The 23430-nt window shown below is 32.0% G+C and overlaps 3 protein-coding genes and 1 long non-coding RNA gene across 12 annotated transcripts in view; 1 reads left to right on the plus strand and 3 right to left on the minus strand.

Moving 5' to 3' along the window:
• Positions 1-21939, plus strand: part of LOC105669427 (uncharacterized) — a 36215-nt gene extending 14276 nt beyond the window's left edge. For 2 of the 8 annotated variants that reach the window (XM_067351130.1, XM_067351132.1), the window contains exons 2-10: positions 1344-1643; positions 1714-1864; positions 1933-2132; positions 3690-3800; positions 3868-4006; positions 11945-12249; positions 13168-13339; positions 13442-13888; positions 21741-21939. In XM_067351130.1, the coding sequence (XP_067207231.1) occupies positions 3996-4006; positions 11945-12249; positions 13168-13339; positions 13442-13888; positions 21741-21762 (957 nt within the window). In that variant the 5' untranslated portion in view covers positions 1344-1643; positions 1714-1864; positions 1933-2132; positions 3690-3800; positions 3868-3995 and the 3' untranslated portion in view covers positions 21763-21939. Of the gene's footprint in view, positions 1-793; positions 1009-1343; positions 1644-1713; positions 1865-1932; positions 2133-2200; positions 2520-3689; positions 3801-3867; positions 4007-4080; positions 4268-9224; positions 9449-9558; positions 10005-10173; positions 11790-11944; positions 12250-13167; positions 13340-13441; positions 13889-15753; positions 20674-21740 lie in introns of those variants that run through there. The other 6 variants (XM_067351128.1, XM_067351127.1, XM_067351131.1 and 3 more) reach the window with 5 other exon arrangements.
• Positions 9439-10981, minus strand: LOC136998466 (peroxynitrite isomerase THAP4-like). The gene is made up of 3 exons (XM_067351139.1): positions 10829-10981; positions 10478-10659; positions 9439-10273 (listed from the first exon to the last, which is right to left on the minus strand). The coding sequence occupies exons 1-3, from the start codon at positions 10979-10981 to the stop codon at positions 10228-10230; spliced, it is 381 nt and encodes a 126-aa protein (XP_067207240.1). The 3' UTR covers positions 9439-10227.
• LOC105669429 (uncharacterized) lies at positions 14429-16729 on the minus strand. The gene is made up of 6 exons (XM_067351138.1): positions 16589-16729; positions 16247-16498; positions 16036-16113; positions 15821-15958; positions 15415-15699; positions 14429-15333 (listed from the first exon to the last, which is right to left on the minus strand). Exons 1-5 carry the CDS (start codon positions 16650-16652, stop codon positions 15671-15673), a joined length of 561 nt encoding a protein of 186 aa, XP_067207239.1. The 5' UTR covers positions 16653-16729; the 3' UTR covers positions 14429-15333; positions 15415-15670.
• LOC105669428 (uncharacterized) lies at positions 18976-22544 on the minus strand. 2 transcript variants are annotated; one of them, XR_010889051.1, is made up of 5 exons: positions 22456-22544; positions 21933-22344; positions 21493-21797; positions 20605-20776; positions 18976-19933 (listed from the first exon to the last, which is right to left on the minus strand). It is a non-coding gene; the product is annotated as an uncharacterized lncRNA (long non-coding RNA). The 2 variants fall into 2 exon arrangements; XR_010889052.1 differs by having other exon boundaries at positions 21933-22222; positions 22487-22496.
• Between the last annotated feature and the right edge of the window lie 886 nt (positions 22545-23430).

Consider the following 23430-nt stretch of genomic DNA (forward strand, 5'->3'; position numbering starts at 1 on the left):
GGTCCACGCATTATTGAGATATGAAAATCTCGACTCCTATCAGCTCATGTGCTCGCGTAAAGATACACGGTCGGTTTTGCGCTGCGCGTGAACTTGGCGCGAGACACTACCGTGTCTCTTGATAGGTAAGGTGTTAAATGTATGTCATTTAAAGAAAAAATTGAAATTTATTATTTGCGAGTAAATTGTAGTGTTGTTTATCCATAAGTTATCCGATATACGACGTATTGTAGAACAGGCCTTAGAGCTCTACTAAAGTAGTTTTTCACCAAAAAACACAAGCGACACAAAAGTATTATTCTCTCTGTTGCTCATTGAATATCGAACAAAGACAGAGTGATACTTGTGTCGATTTGTGTCAACTTGTGTCCTTTGCTGGAAAACATACTCTGTTGCTCATTGAATATCGAACAAAGACAGAGTAATACTTGTGTCGATTTGTGTCAACTTGTGTCCTTTGCTGAAAAACAACCTAGGACCAGCACCAAGCGTTAGTAAACAAAGCCATTGAAGAGCGCCTTGAAGAAGTAGGGCTGATTCCACTAGGAAGAAGGGAGAGCTATATTGCCGGGTGACGTCTGTCTTTCTTGCAACGTTTTTGATTGGCTACCTTAATGGAAATATTTTGCTGACAGTGCTATAAAATCAATGAAAAGTGAAACGAAAGTTTTTGGAAAATTACTGAATATATTTCAAAATGAATCATAATTTTCCGTATAAAAATTTAATGTAATACTATGAAATATAAAAAAAGTTAAAATATACTGTTAAAAAGTAATAAAAAAGTTTTTAAATAATTATCATTATGAAATTTACTGAATTGAACTGAAAACTGTTACTTTTTAATGAAAAATTGCTGAAATATTTATGAAATTAATTAATGGGGTCAATTGAGAGAAATTTTCAAATACATTTCAGCAAAATTTCGTTATATTCTTAGAAAAATATTTCTATCAGGGTGGGCACCAAACTTAATACGCGTACCAATGTTTTGACGATGTAAACTAGGTATATATTCCATTTTTATTGACAGAGACAATGCAATGACATCATTAACCACTTTTAAATTAATCTAAATTTGTCCAATTAAAAGAATTAATAGAAAAGTGATTCTAATGAACATACTTTTTTTCAAATCTAATACAATATTTATCGATAAAACTTTTTCACATATTAGCGTTAAGTAACAACTTTTTTTCTTGTTGTTAATTATGCAAAACTTTATTCAATTTTTTAATTATATCTTTAAAATACATTTTAATATTTACATATTTTCAGAATATAGAATATACACGATTTTACATAAGGTCATATTGAAAAACACGTCTTATTTTCTTTTACAGATGTAAACCACTATTATCTTCATATAATTCTATATTTAGTACATATTACAACTGGATATCTGCGGGTTATAAAGAAAGTAATATATATAAAGAAGAAAAGGAAATTTATACAGATTATGATACGAGTAATAAATGCCTGCAAATGACTAAAAATACGATTTGGTTTTGTGGACATTATTTTCTTGCTTATAATCGCGCAAAGAACGGTACCATTAAAAAGGATGAAAAGATTGTGGGAAATAATAACACCTTTATTAAATCTATTGCTGTTTGCGACGATTATATTATAAGTGGCGACGTGTGAGTATTTATTTATAAACTGTATTTTATGTTTATTTTTTATTTTTATTTTTGACAAAAATTCTTGCAGATATGGTATTATTAAACACTGGAGAATTGAATCAAAAAAGAATAAAAGAAATGATCTTAAATATTCAGTAATACATAATGTACATAAAGAAATTGATGTCATAGACGCAACATCACAACACATTATAATTGGTTCTGATGATTTAATAAAGGTAAGATTCAAGAAAAATTGCAATAATGCTATCTTAATGTAGTATGTAAAAAGTTTGTTTTTGCGTAGATACTGAAATATACAGACGATAAAAATGGTTGTACGGAAGAAAAGCAAATATTTTGTGGAGTCGACGTGGAACAACCTGAAGACGACGAAATTCATATAAAATCAATCTCATTTGACCCTATAGGAACAAAATTTGCTGCTAGTTTCTATGATTATAATAAATCATCAACGTCGTTTCTAATTTACGATATTGAAAAAAAGTAAGTGATATTTCAATTAATTGATCAATTTCTACAAATGTTGATTTAAACATTGACTATGTTTACAGACACTATTATATGATTCGATTTAATAACATTTCTAATTATAACTTACAAGGACGGTTTAATAACTCAAAAATTCTAAAAAATTTGAAACTGCAGAAATATAATATATGAACCTAATCAAAAAGCTATTTCTTGTTTTGGCAAAAAATATTTCTAGAGGGGGAAATATCTTTCGAAAAATCGGAATTTCTTTAAAAAGTGTTTCCATCCCTAGAATTATTTTTTATTTAAAACAAAAAATAGCTCTTTGATTAGATTTATATGTATTATTTTTCTGCAAAATTTCAAATTTTTTAGAATTTTTGGCTTATCAAAACTTTCTTGTTAGTGAGTACTGAATTATATATACGGGAATGGGCACTGAATCACTTCTTGCGGAAGAGAACTACATGTCATGTGTTGCTGTCCTTTCACATACAGTTAAGTTCGAAACTTTTGACTGTGTTTGGCGTAGTAGGTACACACCAGACACAGGAATGTCTTAGGGCCTATTCAGACAAACTTGCATAGTCGCATAAACATGTGCTTAAAAAAAATTAATTAGTTCATTTCTTTATGCATTTGTTTATGGACCAATCATGCAAGTTTGTCTGGATAGACCCTTAAGGCCATCACACACAAAATGACATAACTGCATATGCATAGCATAAGACCGTTTTGACCAATGAACATCTAGCATAAAGGCGCCATATTGATTTACATAGCATGCTCATTGGTCGAGACAGTCTTATGCTATGCATATGCAGTTATGTCATTTTGTGTGCGATGGCCTTTACACATGTATTTGTCAACGAGTGTCAAGACACATTTGAATTTGCTTGTGAAATTCACACTCGTTCAAGTTCATATGTTAAGGCATTTTTGTGACCAAGTGTTCAATCGGTACAATACCTACGAATCAAGCGTAAAAACATTTTGGCCTGTCTGTATATCTATAAAGTATAAACTACTGATTTTCTATCCAATAATAAGTTAAGAACGTGGGCATGAGAGAAAGTAAAAATATATTTTTCTCTCTTTCACATAGTGGAAGGATCCGTCGTTAAGCCTGCATCAGATTACGCATTGAAGATTAAAAATTAAAAATTGAAGTTTAACCAATCAATACAAAAAAGCCAAAAATTCTTTATTTTGATTGGTCAAATTTCAATCTAAAATCTTTATTTTCAATATTTAATGTGTAGTCTGATACGAACATTTTGCCCGTATATAAAGCTATACTCTGTCCAGCGAGATAAAAACCCGGTCTGCGCATAGAAGCATAGCAGTCAAAATGGAAAGAGCGTTGCGCCACTCGCTGGCATTGAAAAGCTGCACAATCAGTACAGTTGTGTGGAATGGCGGGCTTTCTAAGCGTCCCGTGAGGAAAAACCTGAACGAAATAGACGAGTTTTTGTTTTAACCGTGGACTTTTCTTTTGCTGGACAGAACATAGGATTTTATGTATTATTGGAATAAAATATACATTATGTTAATGTAAAGCAATTTTAGTTATCATGTAATGGATGAAAAATTTGGAGAGGATTGTCACCAACTACTATGGGAAGATCCTCAAACTATTCTCATGTGTTTTGAGTATTCTATTAAAAAAATGGACATGAGGTAATAAATCTTATTGTTGATATTAATTAGCTATTTAATTTCTTTATATTTGCTACTGTGATTTCAGAACATCCGAAGTTGTACGTACATGGGATTCTTCAAAATATGGCTTATCAATGTGTTGCTCATCAGATGATCGGTACACTTTTGTAACGGGATTTACTAAGATTGTTCTATGGGATCAGAGACAGAGTGATGCCATTCAAGTTTGTATTTTATTTTCAAATTATTCGTATTTTGTACTTTATTAGTGAATTATTATTGTCTTAAAAATTTTTAGACGTATACTATAGAACATGACGACGATAAAGGTATATGTGCTCTAGAATTTGATAACACTCATATATATGTTGTTAAAAGCGATGATCTTTATGAATTGGACTTTACGGGAAGACACCACTTTGATTGCAAAGAAATAAAAAAGTTATTTGGCAATTTTTATTAAATAAAGCAAAATCGGTTTAAAATTTTTTTATTATATTTTATATGTTTACATAATTTTAATGAAATCTATACAAATCGAGAACCGCCGTGCTGCTCAAGATGCGATCAGTCAAAGAGATCATTCGATTTGTTTTATCTCTTTTTGTTGTACACTCTCTTCACTGAATTTTTTACATGTATATATTTACATGTATATATTACATGTATATTTTATACATGTATATATGTATACTCTACACATATGTATTAGGTGTACAACTTTGCTTCCGCCGTTTTCCAATAGAATGGCTTTAGCGGTATGTGGTGGTGGAAATATACAGATGTAGACGTCACATACAATAAGCTTGGGCATTTGTCAACATAACCCCATCGAAACATTAGTCGATTTGTGTCCGCATCGTAAAGTTATTCTCGATTGAAAATGTCAGTTTACGAGCCAAATTCTCGTCATTTGCGGGAGGTTTTAATTTTCTGCTTCAATATGAAGAAATCTGCGGCTGAGGCTCATCGAATGCTCTCAAATACTTATGGCGAAACCGCTATTAGTGAAAGAACTTGTCGTGAGTGGTTTCAACGCTTCAAGAACGGTAATTTTGACATCGAAGACCGGCATGGCGGTGGAAGAGAGAAGGTTTTCAAAGATGCAGAATTGGAGGCATTACTTCATGAAGACTCGTGTCAAACGCAAGAAGAATTGGCAGGATCATTGGGAGTGACTCAACAAACCATTTCAAAACGCCTGAAAGCCATGGGAATGATTCAGAAACAAGAAATTGAGTGCCGTACGACTTGAAGCCGAGAGATGTTGAACGGCATTTGTTTGCTTGTGAACAGCTGCTTGAAAGGCAAAGACGGAAGGGATTTCTGCATCGCATTGTGACTGGGAACGAAAAATGTGTTTATTACGATAACCCCAAGCGCAGAAAATCATGGGGACTTTCCGGTCATGCTCTGTATTTGGTGGGACCAGCTCGGCGTAGTGTATTATGAGCTGCTAAAAACGTCTGAAACAATCACAGGCGATCTGTATCGAAAGCAATTAATGCGTTTAAGCCGAGCATTGAAAGACAAACGGCCGCAATACAACGAGAGACACGATAAAGTGATTTTGCAGCATGACAATGCTCGACCCCATGTCGCAAAGTTGGTCAAAACATATTTGGAAACATTGAAATGGGAAGTCCTACCCCACCCGCCGTATTCTCCAGACATTGCTCCCTCTGACTATCACTTGTTTCGATCAATGGCACACGGCCTGGCTGACCAGCACTTACGTTTTTATGAAGAAGTCAAAAATTGGATCGATACGTGGATCGCCTCAAAAGATGAGCAGTTTTTTCGACGCGGGATTCGTACGCTGCCCGAAAGATGGGAGAAAGTAGTGACCAGCGATGGACAATATTTTGAATCGTAAATGTATAACCAGTTTTTTACAATAAAGCCTCAAATGTCGAAAAAAAAACGGCGGAAGCAAAGTTGTAATATATAAAAAATAGAGGTTTTCTAACAGCCTATAAGGAAAAGAGACAAAACAATCCCATTGTTTTTCTCTGTTTTTTCCTTATGCCACACTTATATGAAAAGCTTGCATCAGACGAGCCTGCATGCAACTTGTTGCAGCAATTCACAAGCGATCTAGTAAATTAATATAGCACAAAGATTCATAAATGATAAGGTCTGGCCAAGTTCCAAAAAAGACACTCCAATATGTTTATATTTTAATAATTATCTGAATTTTTAATATATTACCAATATGAAAAGTAACTGATATATTATTCAAGGTGCAAATTCAAAATAAACATACATAAAATATACATAAAATGTATAAATAAAACTAATTAAAATTTGATTCTAAAAAGTAAGTGATATGTTATTCTTAGTGCACATACAAAATTTAAACATTTAATTAAAATAACAAATTATTTATTAAAAAATACAAAAACACTTGGCGCTGGTTTCACCCTCCCCATCTAGCCCCCCCCCCCCCCACGCAATGCTTCGCGCCATTTTCCCCTTCCCCCCGTCGAGAGGCTTCTCCACCCCTCCGTCCCTCTTTGGGTGCGTTCGGGCAGCTCGCTACCGCGCTATCAACGCTAACGCTACTAGCTCCGTTCACGGAGCCAAGATAGCGCTAAAGCCTTGTGTCCACGATGCTAGAACTCAATCCGAGATCTCGGTCCGAGTCCTCGAACAATAATATTTATACTTGGCTGAATATAGTTAGCGTTGTAATCGAGTTACGATTCTTTACGATGATTTTCTGATCTATGTTATATTGCCAAGTTGGTTTATAGATATCATCAAGTGATGCACCGCTTGATTTCGAATGTTTTATTTTATTTAGATGGTCCAAATATTGTGATCTTAAATTATTAATTTTTTTTTGCAATTTCAGTTGTTAGTGGTTGTCCTGTTAATTCTTTGTACTGATTACAAATTATCTGTAAAGCTTGATCTCGTTTCATACAATTATAATAATCAACACTTTTTGTAACATATAAACAAGAATGTTGTTGATATAACATTAATAAAATTTTAACATTTTCCTTATTATCCATTTTTTATTATAAAAGAAGTTTTTTCTGAAAATCAATTTTATATATTATTATACTTTTCTTGAAAAATAATATGTATATATAGGTTATAATATATTTTTAATGTCTAATTTAATCTGCATTGAAACTAATAATAACTACTTATGTAAATCTTATTAATTATTAATCTTATTAATTTATTTTATTTAAGAATTATATTTCTCTTATTTTTTCAATTCTATAATTACTTACTAAAATATTATTTATATTGTTCACAGTATCTCGTATCACTATAAGTATCTTATATTTTGTCTTGACAGATAGTAAAAGAAACTAGTAAAATTTAATAACTCTCGCAATAACTTGTACCGAAAAATGGGACACAATGCATTTTTTCGTTTGAGCTTCTTATTCGAGTTTTGCATCCAAATTCAGTGTGTACATGATCCGAGTTCTAGTAACTTTCTCTCAGTCCGAGATCTCGGACCGAGTTCTAGTATCGTGGACACAAGGCTTTATGAATGCGAGCTCCGTGAACAGCAATAGCATAGCGTGATAGCGTGCGTCTGCTAATAAAAATGAAACAAGATCGTAAAAAAGCAATATTAACAGCAGTAGCACTTATAATACAAGAATTAATAGATTCATTGTCTAACAGTGATGATGGTAAAGATTTAAAAATAATAGAATAGAGTATAAATGTAAGAAAACATGTACCATGTATCAACATTAAAAATTAAAATATCGGCATTTCTCACATTTTCCGTTGAATTATTAGATGAATGTTTGTAATAAAATAAGGTGTTATTATTTTCAACACGTTAAATGTTGGACAAAAGATCCAGTCCAATTATAAATCTTTTGTCCAATATTAAACTAGTTGGAAATAATAACACCTAATTTTGTTACAAACATTCATCTGATAATTCAACGGAAAATGTGAGAAATGCCGATATTTTAATTTTTAATGCTGAGACATGGTACATGTTTTCTTACATTCCCAGTCAGCAAAGTCTGTTCAAACAGATATTGCCAAACGTCTGCTACAAATTTTTGTCAGCAGAAAGACTGCAGATTGTATACAAAATCTGTTACATCAGATGATAATAGCAGAATGTCAGCAGAAATGTTACAAAACCTGCTGACATAATTTGACAGCAGATCAGTAGCAGAAACCGAATAGGATTTGCTCGGAATTATTACAGCAGATTGGCGGCAGAAACCGAGCACGACCTGCGCAACGCAGTTTGATATCAGATTGATATCGGCAGAAATCGAGCAGGATCTATATAATGCAGTTTGATGTCAGATTGGCGGCAGAAATCGAGCAAAATTTGCGCAATGCAATTTGATGTTGTTTGCCGCTATGCGGCGTGTTTCTTCATATATAAACTCGTACTCAAAATTCATCTACGGTGCATATAAAGTGTGGCCAGTGGCTTAATGAAGCTTAACAGTTTAATACAATAATCTGATACAATCCCCATAAGAGATTCAGAATATTAAACTGATTTTTGAAATTGAAAATGCGCTGCGAGTTGACCCAATATTCCAGTGATTTCGAGATTTTGCCTAATAAATTTATTAAAACAAAAGTATTTTTTTTTGTCCCAATAAAGCAAATATAGGGTTTGTTCGTTTTAGCTACACTGGGGCTGCTCTGGGTCTGCTCTACACAGGATAATACAGGACAGATAAATAGTTTGTCCTGTATTATTTTGTTTAGAGCAGACCCAGAGCTGCCCCAGTGCAGCTAAAACGAACAAGCCTATATATTATATACTTTACATACCTCATTTACTACTTTTAATAAGCGAAACGAGAAATGTAAAATTGTAATGAAGCATTTAAATGCCGCTATTCCATTTAAATTGTGACGGCAGATTCTGCTCGATTTCTGCCGACAATCTGACATCAAATTACACTGCGCAGATCCTGCTCGTTTTCTGCCGCCAATCTGCTGTCAACCTATGTCGACAGTTTCTGTCGACAGAACACGAGCTTAATGCGGACACAGATGGCACCGTGTTTGCTGCCAAGTTCTGAGCAAATCTGCTCGCAAACTGCCAGCAGGTTGCTAACATTTTGTTAACTGGGTTTATACTCTATTCTATAATTTTTTATTCTTTACCATCATCACTCTCAGACGATGAATCTATTAATTCTTGCATTATAAGTGCTACTGCTGTTAATATTGCTTTTTTACGATCTTGTTCCGTTTTTATTAGCAGAAGCGCGCTACCACGCTATGCTATTGCTGTTCACGGAGCTCGCAAACGCTAATGGCCGGAGCACAGACTTTTGCATAAAGCATAACGCATAAGCATAAGGAAATTGATTGGTCCATTTCCTTATGCATTTGCTTATGCTTATATATAGACCAATCAATTTCCTTATGCTTATGCGTTATGCTTTATGTAAAAGCTTGTGCTCTCGGCTTAACGCTACCAACACACTACCTCGGAAGGAATAGCGTTGATAGCGCGCAGTTATGACGTATCACACTACCATTAATGACGTCATAATTGCGTTTGGTAGCACTATCAGCTAGCTCCGTGAACAGTCGATAGCGCTAAATAGCGCTAATAGCGTCTCCCCGAACGCACCCGTTGTGTGTTGACCGTATGGCGGGACGTTTTGACATGAGAAGGTTAGGTGACTACAAATAAGGTAAGATTTATTTATTTACAAGCATAGAATCTACGAAGCCAGCAGCTAAAAAACCAAGAAGTAGAAAATTTCAATCAATTTCAAAAAATTTAGAAATATTTTTAATGTAGCAGGGTGCCTTGTTTAACTTGTATGAGACACTGTACTGACGCCGTATTGCCGCACATGCGCATACAACCAGTCCCATATCGCAACACTGCTCGGATCGGCAAGCATCGGCGGTTTTGGCTGCGGGCCTCCACTAACGGAATTTCGGAACGGTCGGATGTAGGGGTCCGTTCGGTGATTGACCGCCGTTGTTTTTCGACAAAAGTTTTATTAGAGCACTAAAGATGTAGGTATTCTACCGTCTGCTCTGGTCTCCGCCATCTGTTCCGTTTCTGTTCCGTTTCCCTACTCCTTGCCCTCACGCCTCTGTCACTGAGCTGACAAGTTTATGATAATTAGGTTATGGTTTCTAAGCTGCTCGAACTCTGTGTTTACGTGTATTTTGATTATCCGAATGTGAATAAAAAGAGAGTCTTGGACACCAACCAAATCATCGTGCCTCTGTGAAGTAAGTTTATTCTCTTAAATTTCTAATTTACGTAACTTTTTCTGTTTGTTTAGAATCATGGATTGTTTTTTTAAGTGTAGTTTAGATTTGTCACCGTTTGAAATGACATAAATATGAATAACTGTAATCAATAAGAACATTTATCTTATAAGCAGTTTTTTTATTTCAGAAACATTTTGAAGAATTACAGTTTGAGACTGGTCGAGCAGATAATTGGCGAAAATTAAAACCAAACGCCATACCAACACTTTTCGATATACCTGATCCACCTGCAATTAATAAAAATGAAACAGATGAACCAAATACAAATGCCATTGCTGAGAAAGACGTAAATTTATTCATTAATCTTATGTTTATATTTAATCACTCGTACGATGTGTACAAGAGTATTAGTCATGCCCATAAATATAATAATAATAAATAAATGAATAAATAAACAAACAAATTAATACATGTCATTTCTTTTATCTTACTGTAATGTATCATAGAAACTTATGTCTTTCTCAGCAGTGGCATTTGTATTTGGTTCATCTGTTTCATTTTTATTCATTGCAGGTGGATCAGGTATATCAAAAAGTGTTGGTATGGCGTTTGGTTTTAATTTTCGCCAATTATCTGCTCGATCAATCTCAAACTGTGATTCTTCAAAATGTTTCTGAAATACAAAAATTGCTTATAAGATAAATGTCTTTATTGATTACAGTGATTCATATTTATGTAATTTCAAACGGTGACAAATCTAAACTACACTTAAAAAAACGATCCATGATCCTAAACAAACAGAAAAAGCTACGTAAATTGGAAATTTAAGAGAATAAACTTACTTCACAGAGGCGCGAATATTTGGTTGGTGTCCAAGATTCTCTGCGGAGATTACGTATCCATTGCTGTCGACGAATATCATCCACAGGAAATGCAAATACTCGAACACCGTTTTCTGTTCTATTGGTACAATTGACCGCAACGCAGCAAGACATTTATCTTTTTTTTTGTTTACAGTCGGATACACGCAAATACAGAGTTCGAGCAGCTTAGAAACCATAACCTAATCATCATAAACTTATCAGCTCAGCGATAGAGGCGAGAGGGCAAAGAGTGGGGGAACGGAACAGAAATGGCGGAGACCAGAGCAGACGGTAGAATACTCACGTTTATAGTGCCTTAGTTTTATCGGCGCTTGATGCGCCCTTGGTGGACTACGGACGATGGACGGTCCGTAGCCGTAACGATGCAGCTTGCGAGCTGCACCGTTACACATGTCATGGGCCATATTCGTTACTGCACTAACGTGTTCTTTTTATCCCTTCTCGTATTGATGCACTTATGAGAACTCGTGCAGTTTTGGCCTGTACTGGCTTGTATGTACATACATACTAGTGTAGGCCTAGTGCAGCTGAAAAGAACAAATCTTTAAGGCCATCACACACAAAATGACATAACTGCATATGCATACCATAAGACCGTCTCGACCAATGAACATCTAGCATAAAAGCGCCATATTGATTTACATAGCATGCTCATTGGTCGAGACGGTCTTATGCTATTGCATATGCAGTTATGTCATTTTGTGTGTGATGGCCATTACCGTTTACGTTTTTCTGTGTGTCATGGCCTTAAGGACCACCGTACAAGCTTTTTCGTAGCGCGTTACGTTACGTTAAGTACCGGCCGTGAACTTAGGCTCATACTGTATGAATCATACATAACTTTAAACTTCAGTCAACGTACAAACAAAAATGTAACATAAGACGTAAGCGAGTACAATCATTTTAAGAAGAAAATTTTGTAAGTGAAATAATAATACATCATGTGTTATTATTCAATATTTCAAAATCGATATAAAATAAATTATTTAGTACAACTTTGTTATAGTAGTTCATTTTTGTTACTTAGATATTTTTTAAATATGATATATAATATATATAACCTCTTCTTTCAAGTAACCATCTCAACGTGGATTTTTGTATTATCAATATTATGGATCATCAGTATAGTTCCTATAACATTCGGAATGAAGAATGGTTAGATATCAAGAAGGAAGAAATTATTATGGAAACAGATTACGGAAATGCAACTGATACCAATATCTATGTCCCAGACAAAACAGGCGACGATTATCTAATTAAACTGTATAGAGAAAGAAAATTTTTGTATGATAAGAAAAATCGAGATTTTAGAGACAACAAATTAAAAAATAATGCCTGGAAAGAAATTTCAACAATCATGGTAAAGTATAAAAATTTTGGTGAGTAAAATTCTTTATTACAGCATGATCCCAGAGAACATTAAAACTTAATATTTTAAAGATGTCCTAAATTTCTGAAAACAGCTTAAAAATTTTTCAGAAAGAAAAGTTTGTACATTTATATTAACTTAGTTACATATTAACTAAAATATTTCACATTATAACACAAGTATTTTATTTCATATCACACTTATATTCTGTGAAACAGATGTTTTATTGGTAATATTAGAAAATAACTAACATAAGTAATGCGTTGGATATCACAATTACGCTATGTGAAACATAATAAGTGTCATTTCGAATGTTTTGTAAGACATTTTATATCTCAATTTGTAATATCTTAAAGATGCCTTATGAGTATGTTTAGATATTAATATATGTGAAATTATAAGCTTTCTTACTTAAATTTTTACAAAAATGAATACTACAGGGTATATTATTTACCATAGTAACATATCTGTGAATATTACATTGTTTTTTAACTCGTTTTCTTTGAAATTTTGATTTTACATACAATAATCTTGTTTCTCTTTATTATTTAATTAGAATAATCATCATTATTCAGACACTTTTTTTAAAACATTGATCCTGTTATCAATTGTATTTCCATCAATCTTATGAATAACTTTCTCACAAATTAAGTTTAATAATTTTTTATTTGAAATATACTAGATTTATTTAATTTTAATATGGATTGTATTGATTATTTTTATTTAAATAAATGCAGATAATATAAATGTGTATATGTGTCTGTTTGAAAAGTGCCTTACAAAAGTTACTTTAAGACGCTTTAAGAAAATGTTTTTAGGACATTTTTCAGATATATTTGTTCTCTGCGATAGATCTTCAATATGTATGTAATAAATTAATTTCTTTTTTCATTATTCGTAAAATAATTATTCAATTAATATTTTCCAGGAAATTATTACACGGCTGAATATTGTAAAAAAAGAATAACAACATTAAGAGAACAATATTCGAAGTTAATGAGAAAAAATGAATTAATCAGTGAAAGTGCAGGTTATAGTAAAAAGAAATCTTCTCTTTTATCGCAATTGTCCTTTCTACGTAAACACATTCAAAGAAGACGGTCAGTATTTTACATAATTCTTACATACAAATTTTTATACATATATCAATATTTATATGCACATTAAATTTTTATTTTACTTTTACTTAATTTTTTCCATAGAAATTTTACAAATACGGAAAAAGATAAGAATGCCCAAATATCTGCTATTTTTTTTAATAAGAATGCAGCTGCATTGCAAGAAACAAAAGTGGCAGAAAGTGACGATTTGAAAAGAAAATTTGAAACATCTTCGTCAAGCCAGGGTAATACTGAATACGATTCAACTGATGATTCTATATTTTATGAAAAATCACATAAAACAATGAAAAAAAAACGTGCAACAAAAAACGATAAAAATGACACTTTACCTGACCTAACTAACGCAGCTGTTGATATTTGTACTCAGCTAAAATTGAATTCAACATCACATAGAGACGTTAGTTCCAAATCTGCAGAACAAGCTTTTTCACAATTCATTGCTTTTTCTTTACAAGCAATGGAAGAGCCAGAACGCAGTATAAGACGAAACAAGATATTTCAAGATCTCACTACACCAATTGATCAGTTGTAAGAAGATGTCTATTTCTTTTCAAATATTTTGAAATTTTCTTTTAATTTAATTACAATTTTTTTTATTTTGTTAATTTTTATTTCATTCATATCTATTTCATTTTATATTGAAACCGATCGATATATTGATTTGCAAAGTTAATAAAAGAGGATCCCAGATAGCACAATGATATTTTGAAGATATTTTCAGAATATCAATAGTCGTATATTGCAATATACTGAATATTCGTAGGATATCTAAGATATTCTGAGCATATTTTTAATATATCCAAATGTCCACTTTTTTAATATTCAGTATATCCTCAATATATCTTCAGTATATCCTCAGTATATGTTCAGAATATTTTCAGTATATCCTCAGTATATACCCGGTATATCGACAATCTAATTCCAATACCCCATAACTGAAACATCCAAATTTTACAAGAGACGTTTTATTTTGTTTTTTATCAATTGATAAGTATCAAATTTAGAAAATGTATTAATTGATAGAAAACAAAATAAAATGTCTCCTGTTTTGGATTTTTCAGTTACGGGGTATTAGAATTAAAACGTTGATATTTTGCACCGCCATTTCAAAAGGGATACAACTCCAAATTATTTTGTATTTTTAGTTATTTTTTTAGATTAGTTTAGATATTTTTTAAATAATTGGAATAAAATTTAAAGAACTAAATATATATTTTATTTCGAATTTTTTTTTCTCTCCTTGGCATGTGCCAACTATCTTTTAATAGGCCCTGAGAATTCATCCTCATTGTTAATACAACTCTTGTATTTGCACCTCACCACATATGTAATTACAGTCTAAATTAATATTTATTCAATGGTACACGTATTCAAATTTAAACTTTTTTTTTAGATCACAAACCAGACAAGATTATTCTTATAGATTTTTTATCACTGAAAATGAATCCGCTAATAAAATTGTCTTATCACGTCACATTTTTAAGATACTTATGTTAAAAAGTATCAAAAAATGAAAGCTAAAGGTAGCATTTTCGACACCTTTAGGTCCAATTTTCTCTAAAATGTGACGTGATAGAGCAATTTCATTAGTGGATTTGTTTTCAGCGACAAAAAATCTATAAAAATCATCTTGTCTGGTTTATGGTCTAAAATTTGTGTCACACAGTGTTATACTTTTATTAATATTGCCATGTATTTATGTATTTTGCATGTATTATTAATTAGTTTTATTTATATTATATAGTTATATTTATATTATATATAAGTATACAAAATTTGTATAGTGAAGTGATAAACGTGTATTAGAACTTACATTATAATAGCTTGCATAGTTTCAGGTCGCTAAATATTAATTTTTTCTTGCCGCCAATCCAACTAAATTGCTCAGAGACTTCATTCGAAAATATTCTTTTAATTAAGTTAAGACATAAAATCTTTACGTCCCTGCCTTCAATTAAAATCAAATTCTTTGCCTATTTAGAAACAAAATCAATATTTGTAACATTAAATATAAAACTCAATTATATCAATTATAAAATGTTTGTAAACTTTACCAAGTTCTGATAGAAGGATTCTTCTGATAATTTTTCTTCCATTTTGTTTAAATCTTCTAACGAAGTTAGCGGAAAATTTAGCATTACGTATCGTTGTTATCTCGTTTCTGTTTTCTTCATTTTCGGAAATATTGTTTAATGCTCCAAGTAGCAGAATTCGATCTAATTTGGAATTTATTTCATTCTGGCATTTCAAAACTTCCCTTATTTGAAATTGCTATTACTTTGCTATTAAATTGCTTATTTGAAATTTCTATTATTTTACGTAATAAATACTGAATATACCTGTATACATAGAATAATATTAGAATAATTGAAAATATATTAATTTTTTTTCAGCATTTAATTCTACTTGTTAGTTCCACGGGTTCAACATTACGTTGAAGAAATGGTATTGTATACTTACTCTTATTGTTTATACTTTCATCTGCTTTTTCAAGATCCATGTGCTCCAACGATGTTTTTGGATAATTTTCAAGTGGTAAATGAATAGTCTTTACCAGATTTGTTAAGCTTGATTTATTAGCAGTTTTCATATTCTTGCCTAAAATATAAATGAACCAATTTAAGATACAAATTTGAATTAAGTAATGATTATTACATAATAATATGTAACTGTACATGCTGATGTGGTCTGAGCGTAGTGCACTTCGGAATCTTTTCGTAACTGCTGCGAACAGTTGCTCGTTGCATTATCATCTGTGAAGTAGTAATTAAATAATTAATTTTTCTACAATGCAAAAATAAAAATACATATATATCCGTATTAAAACAAAATAGAATAGTGATAGAAAGAAGACTATATAATAACAATGTCTAGTGGTGATAGTACCATGAGCCATATCCGGTGGAACAGTTTCCGTCGTTGACCATTTCCGTTTTCGAATTTCATTCGTACTTGAAATTTTCGGAAAAGATGGTACGATAACGGCATTTTCGTCAACAGAATCATCATCGCTTTCTTTCGCGACACATGCTCTATGTTTTCTGCTTCGCTTCAGTTTCTCATTAAAATCAGAGTCTGAATTAATGTCTAACAAAACTTCAGTCTTTTTTAATTTTATTCGAGCTTTCTGGTAATCAGCTAGAATAATAAATATGCATTATTTATTTGTAATCAGAGCACTTTAAAACTGTCACTTTAAATACTATCACAAAACAAGAAATTACTAACGTGTAGTTGTAATTATTCGTTTTATGGAATGTTTTATCCAAGATAGTTCTGATGGCGATTCCATCAAACGTACTCTTGTTGTATCTTTTGGTTGTAGTGTATGGCGACTAATATGATTCCAACATGCTATTCGTTAGCCAATTATTTGGCACTATTTGCAATCCATCCATAAATTCGACGATTATATAGAACTTCTCCATAGTCCTATATATACAGGGTGTCTGGCAATAATCGCCCCACCGGTCATATACAGGTAGAGGAGATCAAATCGAGTAGAAAAGTCCTTTACCATTTTTTAATTTTCATAATAAGTACTGAGTAATTAACGAAAAAAGATCGGCGAATCCGCGCGAGTAAAGCGCGCGCGGTGAGAAGGACGTCCCACTGCTACGCGATCACTAGGACACAAGGATCTAGCGTTACGCGCCGCTCGTATGTTGCCATTGTCATTTGTAGAGCGCTCCTCCCAACGCTTCATCGCGCGCCTAGTGATCGCATAGCAGTGGGATGTCCTTCTCGCTGCGCCGTGCTTTACTTGCACGGATTCACCAATCTTTTTTCGTTAATTACTTAGTACTTATTACAAAAATCAAAAAATGGTAAAGGACTTTTCTACTCGATTTGACCTCCTCTACCTGTTTATGACCGGTGGGGCGATTATTGCCAGACACCCTGTATATATACAGGGTGTCAATTAAGTCCCGGGACGGCTGAATATTTTCTCATGTAAGGTATTTTTGAAAAAGGTCAAGGTCATTTCTGAAGTAATTTTCAACGAGGAATTCAACGGTGACCTTCAATTTGACCTTGAGCTTGACCTTCAAGGTCATTTCAAGGTTAGGTTAGGTTTTTTAAATAGAAACCTCTATTTTTGATTCCAAAATCTAATAGCTGGTGTCAAGAGCTTTTCAAAACACTATAATGAAGTTATTTTTTATTAAGTACTTTTCGAGTTGTGAGGCTTGTAAATTACAGTATTTTGACATAAAATACAAAATATCTTGTAAAACATTCAATTTTTGGGAATCTTACCTTAATACTTTTATGCATAAAATAATAAGACGAATCAATTGGTATAAAGAAAACACATAGTTGCTTTCAAGAAAAAGTATGCAGTTGCATGTTGCAAACTACATATTTTTTCTTGAAAGCAACTATGTGTTTTCTTTATACCAATTGATTCGTCTCATTATTTTATGCATAAAAGTATTAAGGTAAGATTCCCAAAAATTGAATGTTTTACAAGATATTTTGTATTTTATGTCAAAATACTGTAATTTACAAGCCTCACAACTCGAAAAGTTAATAAAAAATAACTTCATTATAGTGTTTTGAAAAGCTCTTGACACCAGCTATTAGATTTTGGAATCAAAAATAGGGGTTTCTATTTAAAAAACTTAACCTAACCTTGAAATGACCTTGAAGGTCAAGCTCAAGGTCAAATTGAAGGTCACCGTTGAATTCCTCGTTGAAAATTACTTCAAAAATAACCTTGACCTTTTTCAAAAATACCTTACATGAGAAAATATTCAGCCGTCCCGGGACTTAATTGACACCCTGTATATTGCGACATTTGCGATATACGTATTTTAATACAACTAGGTCACAAGCGCACGCTACGCGCTTAAAATACTTATAATTAAGAAACAAAATACATATTTAAATATAAACATTTTATATTTGATTAGTTTAAGCTAGTAAAACATACAATTCAAATCAATCATATTTTGTACTAATTCCTATTCGCGACGGTGACGAAAGATAATATCAAGTTTTGTATGTGTTGATTTACTTTTAATGTTGGATAAACTCTTCGTACTTCAATTATGGCCAAATTTCTTTGCATTATGCAATGATTTTTCTCTATGCAATAATGGGAGCACGACAAACTTACTTATTAGAATATGCTAGTTTCACGTATTTTACTACAATATCTGTTAATGGCCATACTTTTATTCGTGACTTCAAAGACACTAAAAATATTCCGACAATGGTGACGGGCAAGGAACTGTATACAAATCCTGTTTCTCAAAAAATTCTTGACCTATTATAACTAAAGTATTTCGCTGTAAACACGTTGCTATATTAAGAATATTTACAATATTCTCATTAATTAAACCACAACAGTTATCTGATTGTACTCCACATTGTAGCCACATATCTGATCGTCCAATTATTTTGTATTGAGGATTACTACAACCGTCTGCGAGAGGTCCTTAATAATGTAAAGATTTTAAATACGGTTTAAAATGTGTTATTGTACGATTTTCATTTACAGATGACATATGCGTTTTTTCCTTTTCATTTTTTTATATTTTGAATTCCATATTTACTAAATATATATTATTATAACTATATATTATTATAAATATATATTATTATAAATATATATTAATATATATTTATTAAAAATATTAAAACACACACTTTGTAGCAAATCCTTATTAAATACACATTATACAGCAAAATTACAGATTGTACCAGCAAAAATAACACTTAATATTTTTTATATTAATATTGCAATAACTCATATCTTAATATTTTTGGCTTATACGCTAGTTTTAATAAAATAAAAATATTTCAATAAAATAAATGCTTAAATGGCAAATTATTATAAAATTATTATATTTATAATTATTACATTTATACTAATTTGCCATTTCAGCATTTACATTCTCAACGCAAACTTTAAATACACCTTTGGTTAAATTTGGACGTAGAATAAACTAAAAAAGATTGATTCTATACTCGTGAATAAATACTTATTTATCAAAAACTTAAACAAAAACAAAATGAAATAGATACGAATAAAATAGAAATAAAACAAAATGAAAAAAATTTGTAATTAAATTAAAAGAAAATTTCAAAATATTTGAAAAGAAATAGACATCTTCTTACAACTGATCGATTGGTGTAGTAAGATCTTGAAATATTTTGTTTCGTCTTATACTGCGTTCCGGCTCTTCCATTGCTTGTAAAGAAAAAGCAATGAATTGTGAAAAAGCTTGTTCTGCAGATTTGGAACTAACGTCTCTATGTGATGTTGAATTCAATTTTAGCTGAGTACAAATATCAACAACTGCGTTAGTTAGGTCATGTAAAGTGTCATTTTTATCGCTTTTTTTTGCAGGTTTTTTTTTCATTGTTTTACGTGATTTTTCATAAAATATAGGATCATCAGTCGAATCGTATTCAGTATTATCCTGGCTTGACGAAGATGTTTCAAATTCTCTTTTCAAATCGTCACTTTCTGCCACTTTTGTTTCTTGCAATGCAGCTGCATTCTTATTAAGAAAAGTAGCAGATATTTGGGCATTCTTATCTTTTTCCGTATTTGTAAAATTTCTATGGAAAAAATTAAATAAAAGTAAAATAAAAATTTAATGTGCATATAAATATTAATATATAGAAAGGACCCCGCACGGGAAATTGCATTTTGGTCAAATTTTTTGAAACTCTGGGGATCGATAGTTTATGATCCCCTGAGAAAAGTCTGTGAGTATGAAGCCCCACAAATCAAATGTTGGGCCTCCAGAATCATTGGAAGGGTCAAAAACTGCCAAAAATCGTTTATTTTAAGTAAATGAGTTATCAACTGTACTGCTCTTACCTGCTTATCTGCGATTGTGTTCGAACATGTATGACAGTTAAAATATGTGAAAATGTGTGTGTGTGTGTGTGGAGTGTATGTATGTGCGTGCGTGAGTATTTAAATGGTAAGTTCAATTGTTTCTAAAACGTGATTAACATTTAAGTTACTCATATCTAAGACACTTTCTAATACTTGGGTAGATGGATATCTAACATTACTTAAAATTACCGATTTTTGGCAGTTTTTGACCCTTCCAATGATTCTGGAGGCCCAACATTTGATTTGTGGGGCTTCATACTCACAGACTTTTCTTAGGGGATCATAAACTATCGATCCCCAGAGTTTCAAAAAATTTTACCAAAATGCAATTTCCCATGGTTTTGTGCGGGGTCCTTTGTATGTAAGAACTATGTAAAATACTGACCGTCTTCTTTGAATGTATTTATGTAGAAAGGACAATTGCGATAAAAGTAAAGATTTCTGTTTACTATAAGTTGCACTTCCACTGTTCAATTCATTTTTTCTCCTTAACTTCGAATATTGTTCTCTTAATGTTGTCATTCTTTTTTTACAATATTCAGCCGTGTAATAATTTCCTGGAAAATATTAATTAAATAATTGTTTTACAAATAATGAAAAAAGAAATTAATTTATTACATACATATTGAAGATCTATCGCAGAGAACAAATATATCTGAAAAATGTCCTAAAAACATTTTCTTAAAACGTCTTAAAATAGCTTTTGTAAGGCACTTTTCAAACACACGCACATACACATTTATATTATCTGCATTTATTTAAATAAAAATAATCAATACAATCCATATTAAAATTAAATAAATCTAGTATATTTCAAATAAAAAATTATTAAACTTGATTTGTGAGAAAATTATTCATAAGACTGATGGAAATACAATTGATAACAGGATCAATGTTTTAAAAAAAGTGTCTGATGATTATTCAAATTAAATAATAAAGAGAAACAAGATTATTGTATGTAAAATCACAATTTCAAGGAAAACGAGTTAAAAAACAATGTAATATTCACAGATATGTTACTATAGTAAATAATATATCCTGTAGTATTCATTTTTGTAAATGTTGTAAGAAAGCTTATAATTTTACATATATTAATATCTAAACATACTCTTAAATAAGGCATCTTTAAGACATTACAAATCGAGATGTAAAATGTCTTACAAACTTTTCTTTCTGAAAAATTTTTAAGCTGTTTTCAGAATTTTAGTACATCTTTAAAATATTAAGTTTTAATGTTCTCTGGGATCATGCTGTAATAAAGAATTTTACTCACCAAAATTTTTATCCTTTATCATGATTGTTGAAATTTCTTTCCAGGCATCAATTTTTAATTCGTTGTCTCTAAAATCTCGATGTTTCTTATCATACAAAAATTTTCTTTCTCTATACAGTTTTATTAGATAATCGTCGCCTGTTTTGTCTGGGACATAGATATTGGTATCAGTTGCATCTCCATTATCTGTTTCGATAATAATTTCTTCGTCTTTGATGTCTAACCATTCTTCATTCTGAATGTTATAGGAACTATACTGATGATCCATAATATTGAAAATAGAAAAATCCACGTTGAGATGGTTACTTGAAAATAAGAAGTTATATATCATATTTTAACAATATCTAAGTACAAAAATAAACTACTATAACAAAGTTGTACTAAATAATTTATTTTATATCGATTTTAAAATATTGAATAATAACACATGATTTACTTACTATTATAGTTACAGAATTTTCTTCTTAAAATGCTTGTACTCGCTTATGTCTTATGTTACGTTACCTTTTGTTTGTGCATTGACTGTACTTTAAGTTTATGTGCGAGCCTAAGTTTGCGGCCGATACGTAACGTAATGTAACGTGCTATAGAAAAGTTTGTGCTGTGGTTCTTAGCAGTAAAATTTAAGCGATAAACAAATTAGCTAATCAATCTTATAGCATTTTCGACTGGCACAGGTTTACTCGCTCCGAGAGCGAATAATGACGTCACAAGTTCCATTCCGGGGTTACTAGATTCCACTTTGGGTTACTAGGACTGTGTTTTGTAAAGCACATATGCGCGCATGTATCTATAGTATATGTTATGTATACTATAGATACATGCACGCATATGCGTTTTACGGAACGCAGCCTAGGAATAATTGAAATATAAAATTATATTTGTATTGAATTTATTACATTACTTATTAATATATTTTGTAACATAAATAGAGATTTGTAAGGTTATACGTTTATCACTAACTTTATTTTTATTATATTGTTCAACTACTTGCATAAGGACCACTTTTTCCAACGTCGGTTAACTTTAACCGACTGGTAACTTTTCAGAATAGCCAACTTAAAACTCGAAACTTGTATACAGGGTGAGGAAAAAGTAAGGCACTAGATATGTAGGTATTCTCATCCGCCATTTTGGTTCCTATTAGATGGAGAATTATAGCGTATACAGGGTGACACTTAAAGACTGCCCACTAAGTACATAGCGTTATTCCTTGCCAAAAAATGAGTCGAAAAAAGTCCTGAATCATTTTTAATAATTGACGTGTTACACATGTACGCTATACTATACTATATACGCTATAATTCTCCATCTAGTAGGAACCAAAATGGCGGATGAGAATACCTACATATCTAGTGCCTTAGAAAAAGTACCGAGACACCTAAATAACTTTTGAACGGTTTGAGATATCGGATTGAAATTTACAAGGTTACAATGGTATCACACAATCTATCACATAACACCAAAAACGCCCATTTTGACACCCCCGGGTGGCGGGGGTAAGGGAAGGCAAGAAAATTTTAAATGGAATGTGGGGTCGAGTGAGGGTTTGTTTGAAAGAGCTTTTTGAGATGAGAACAACGCGATGTCGCCGAAGTCTCTACGATTTTTTTTCGCAGAGTTATGATCATTTAAACATTGAGATTTCGCAGTAGCGGAGGGCCCACGCGGTCTTGCGCACACACACAGACACAGACACACACACACACACACACACACACACACACACACACACACACACAGCAGAGGTGGTTTGGAGTCGTTAATTACTGCGCAAGCACGCACACCCCACATGCCTTCCTACATGCAATTTTATCCACACGTGTCCGCGGAAAGTCTTTCTCACGTCCTCGTCGTGGGTATATATATATATACATATGTATATGTATATACAAGTTTCGAGTTTTAAGTTGGCTATTTTAAAAAGTTACCAGTCGG

This window comes from Linepithema humile, chromosome 3, assembly GCF_040581485.1.
Source record: "Linepithema humile isolate Giens D197 chromosome 3, Lhum_UNIL_v1.0, whole genome shotgun sequence".
Lineage (NCBI taxonomy): Eukaryota > Metazoa > Arthropoda > Insecta > Hymenoptera > Formicidae > Linepithema > Linepithema humile.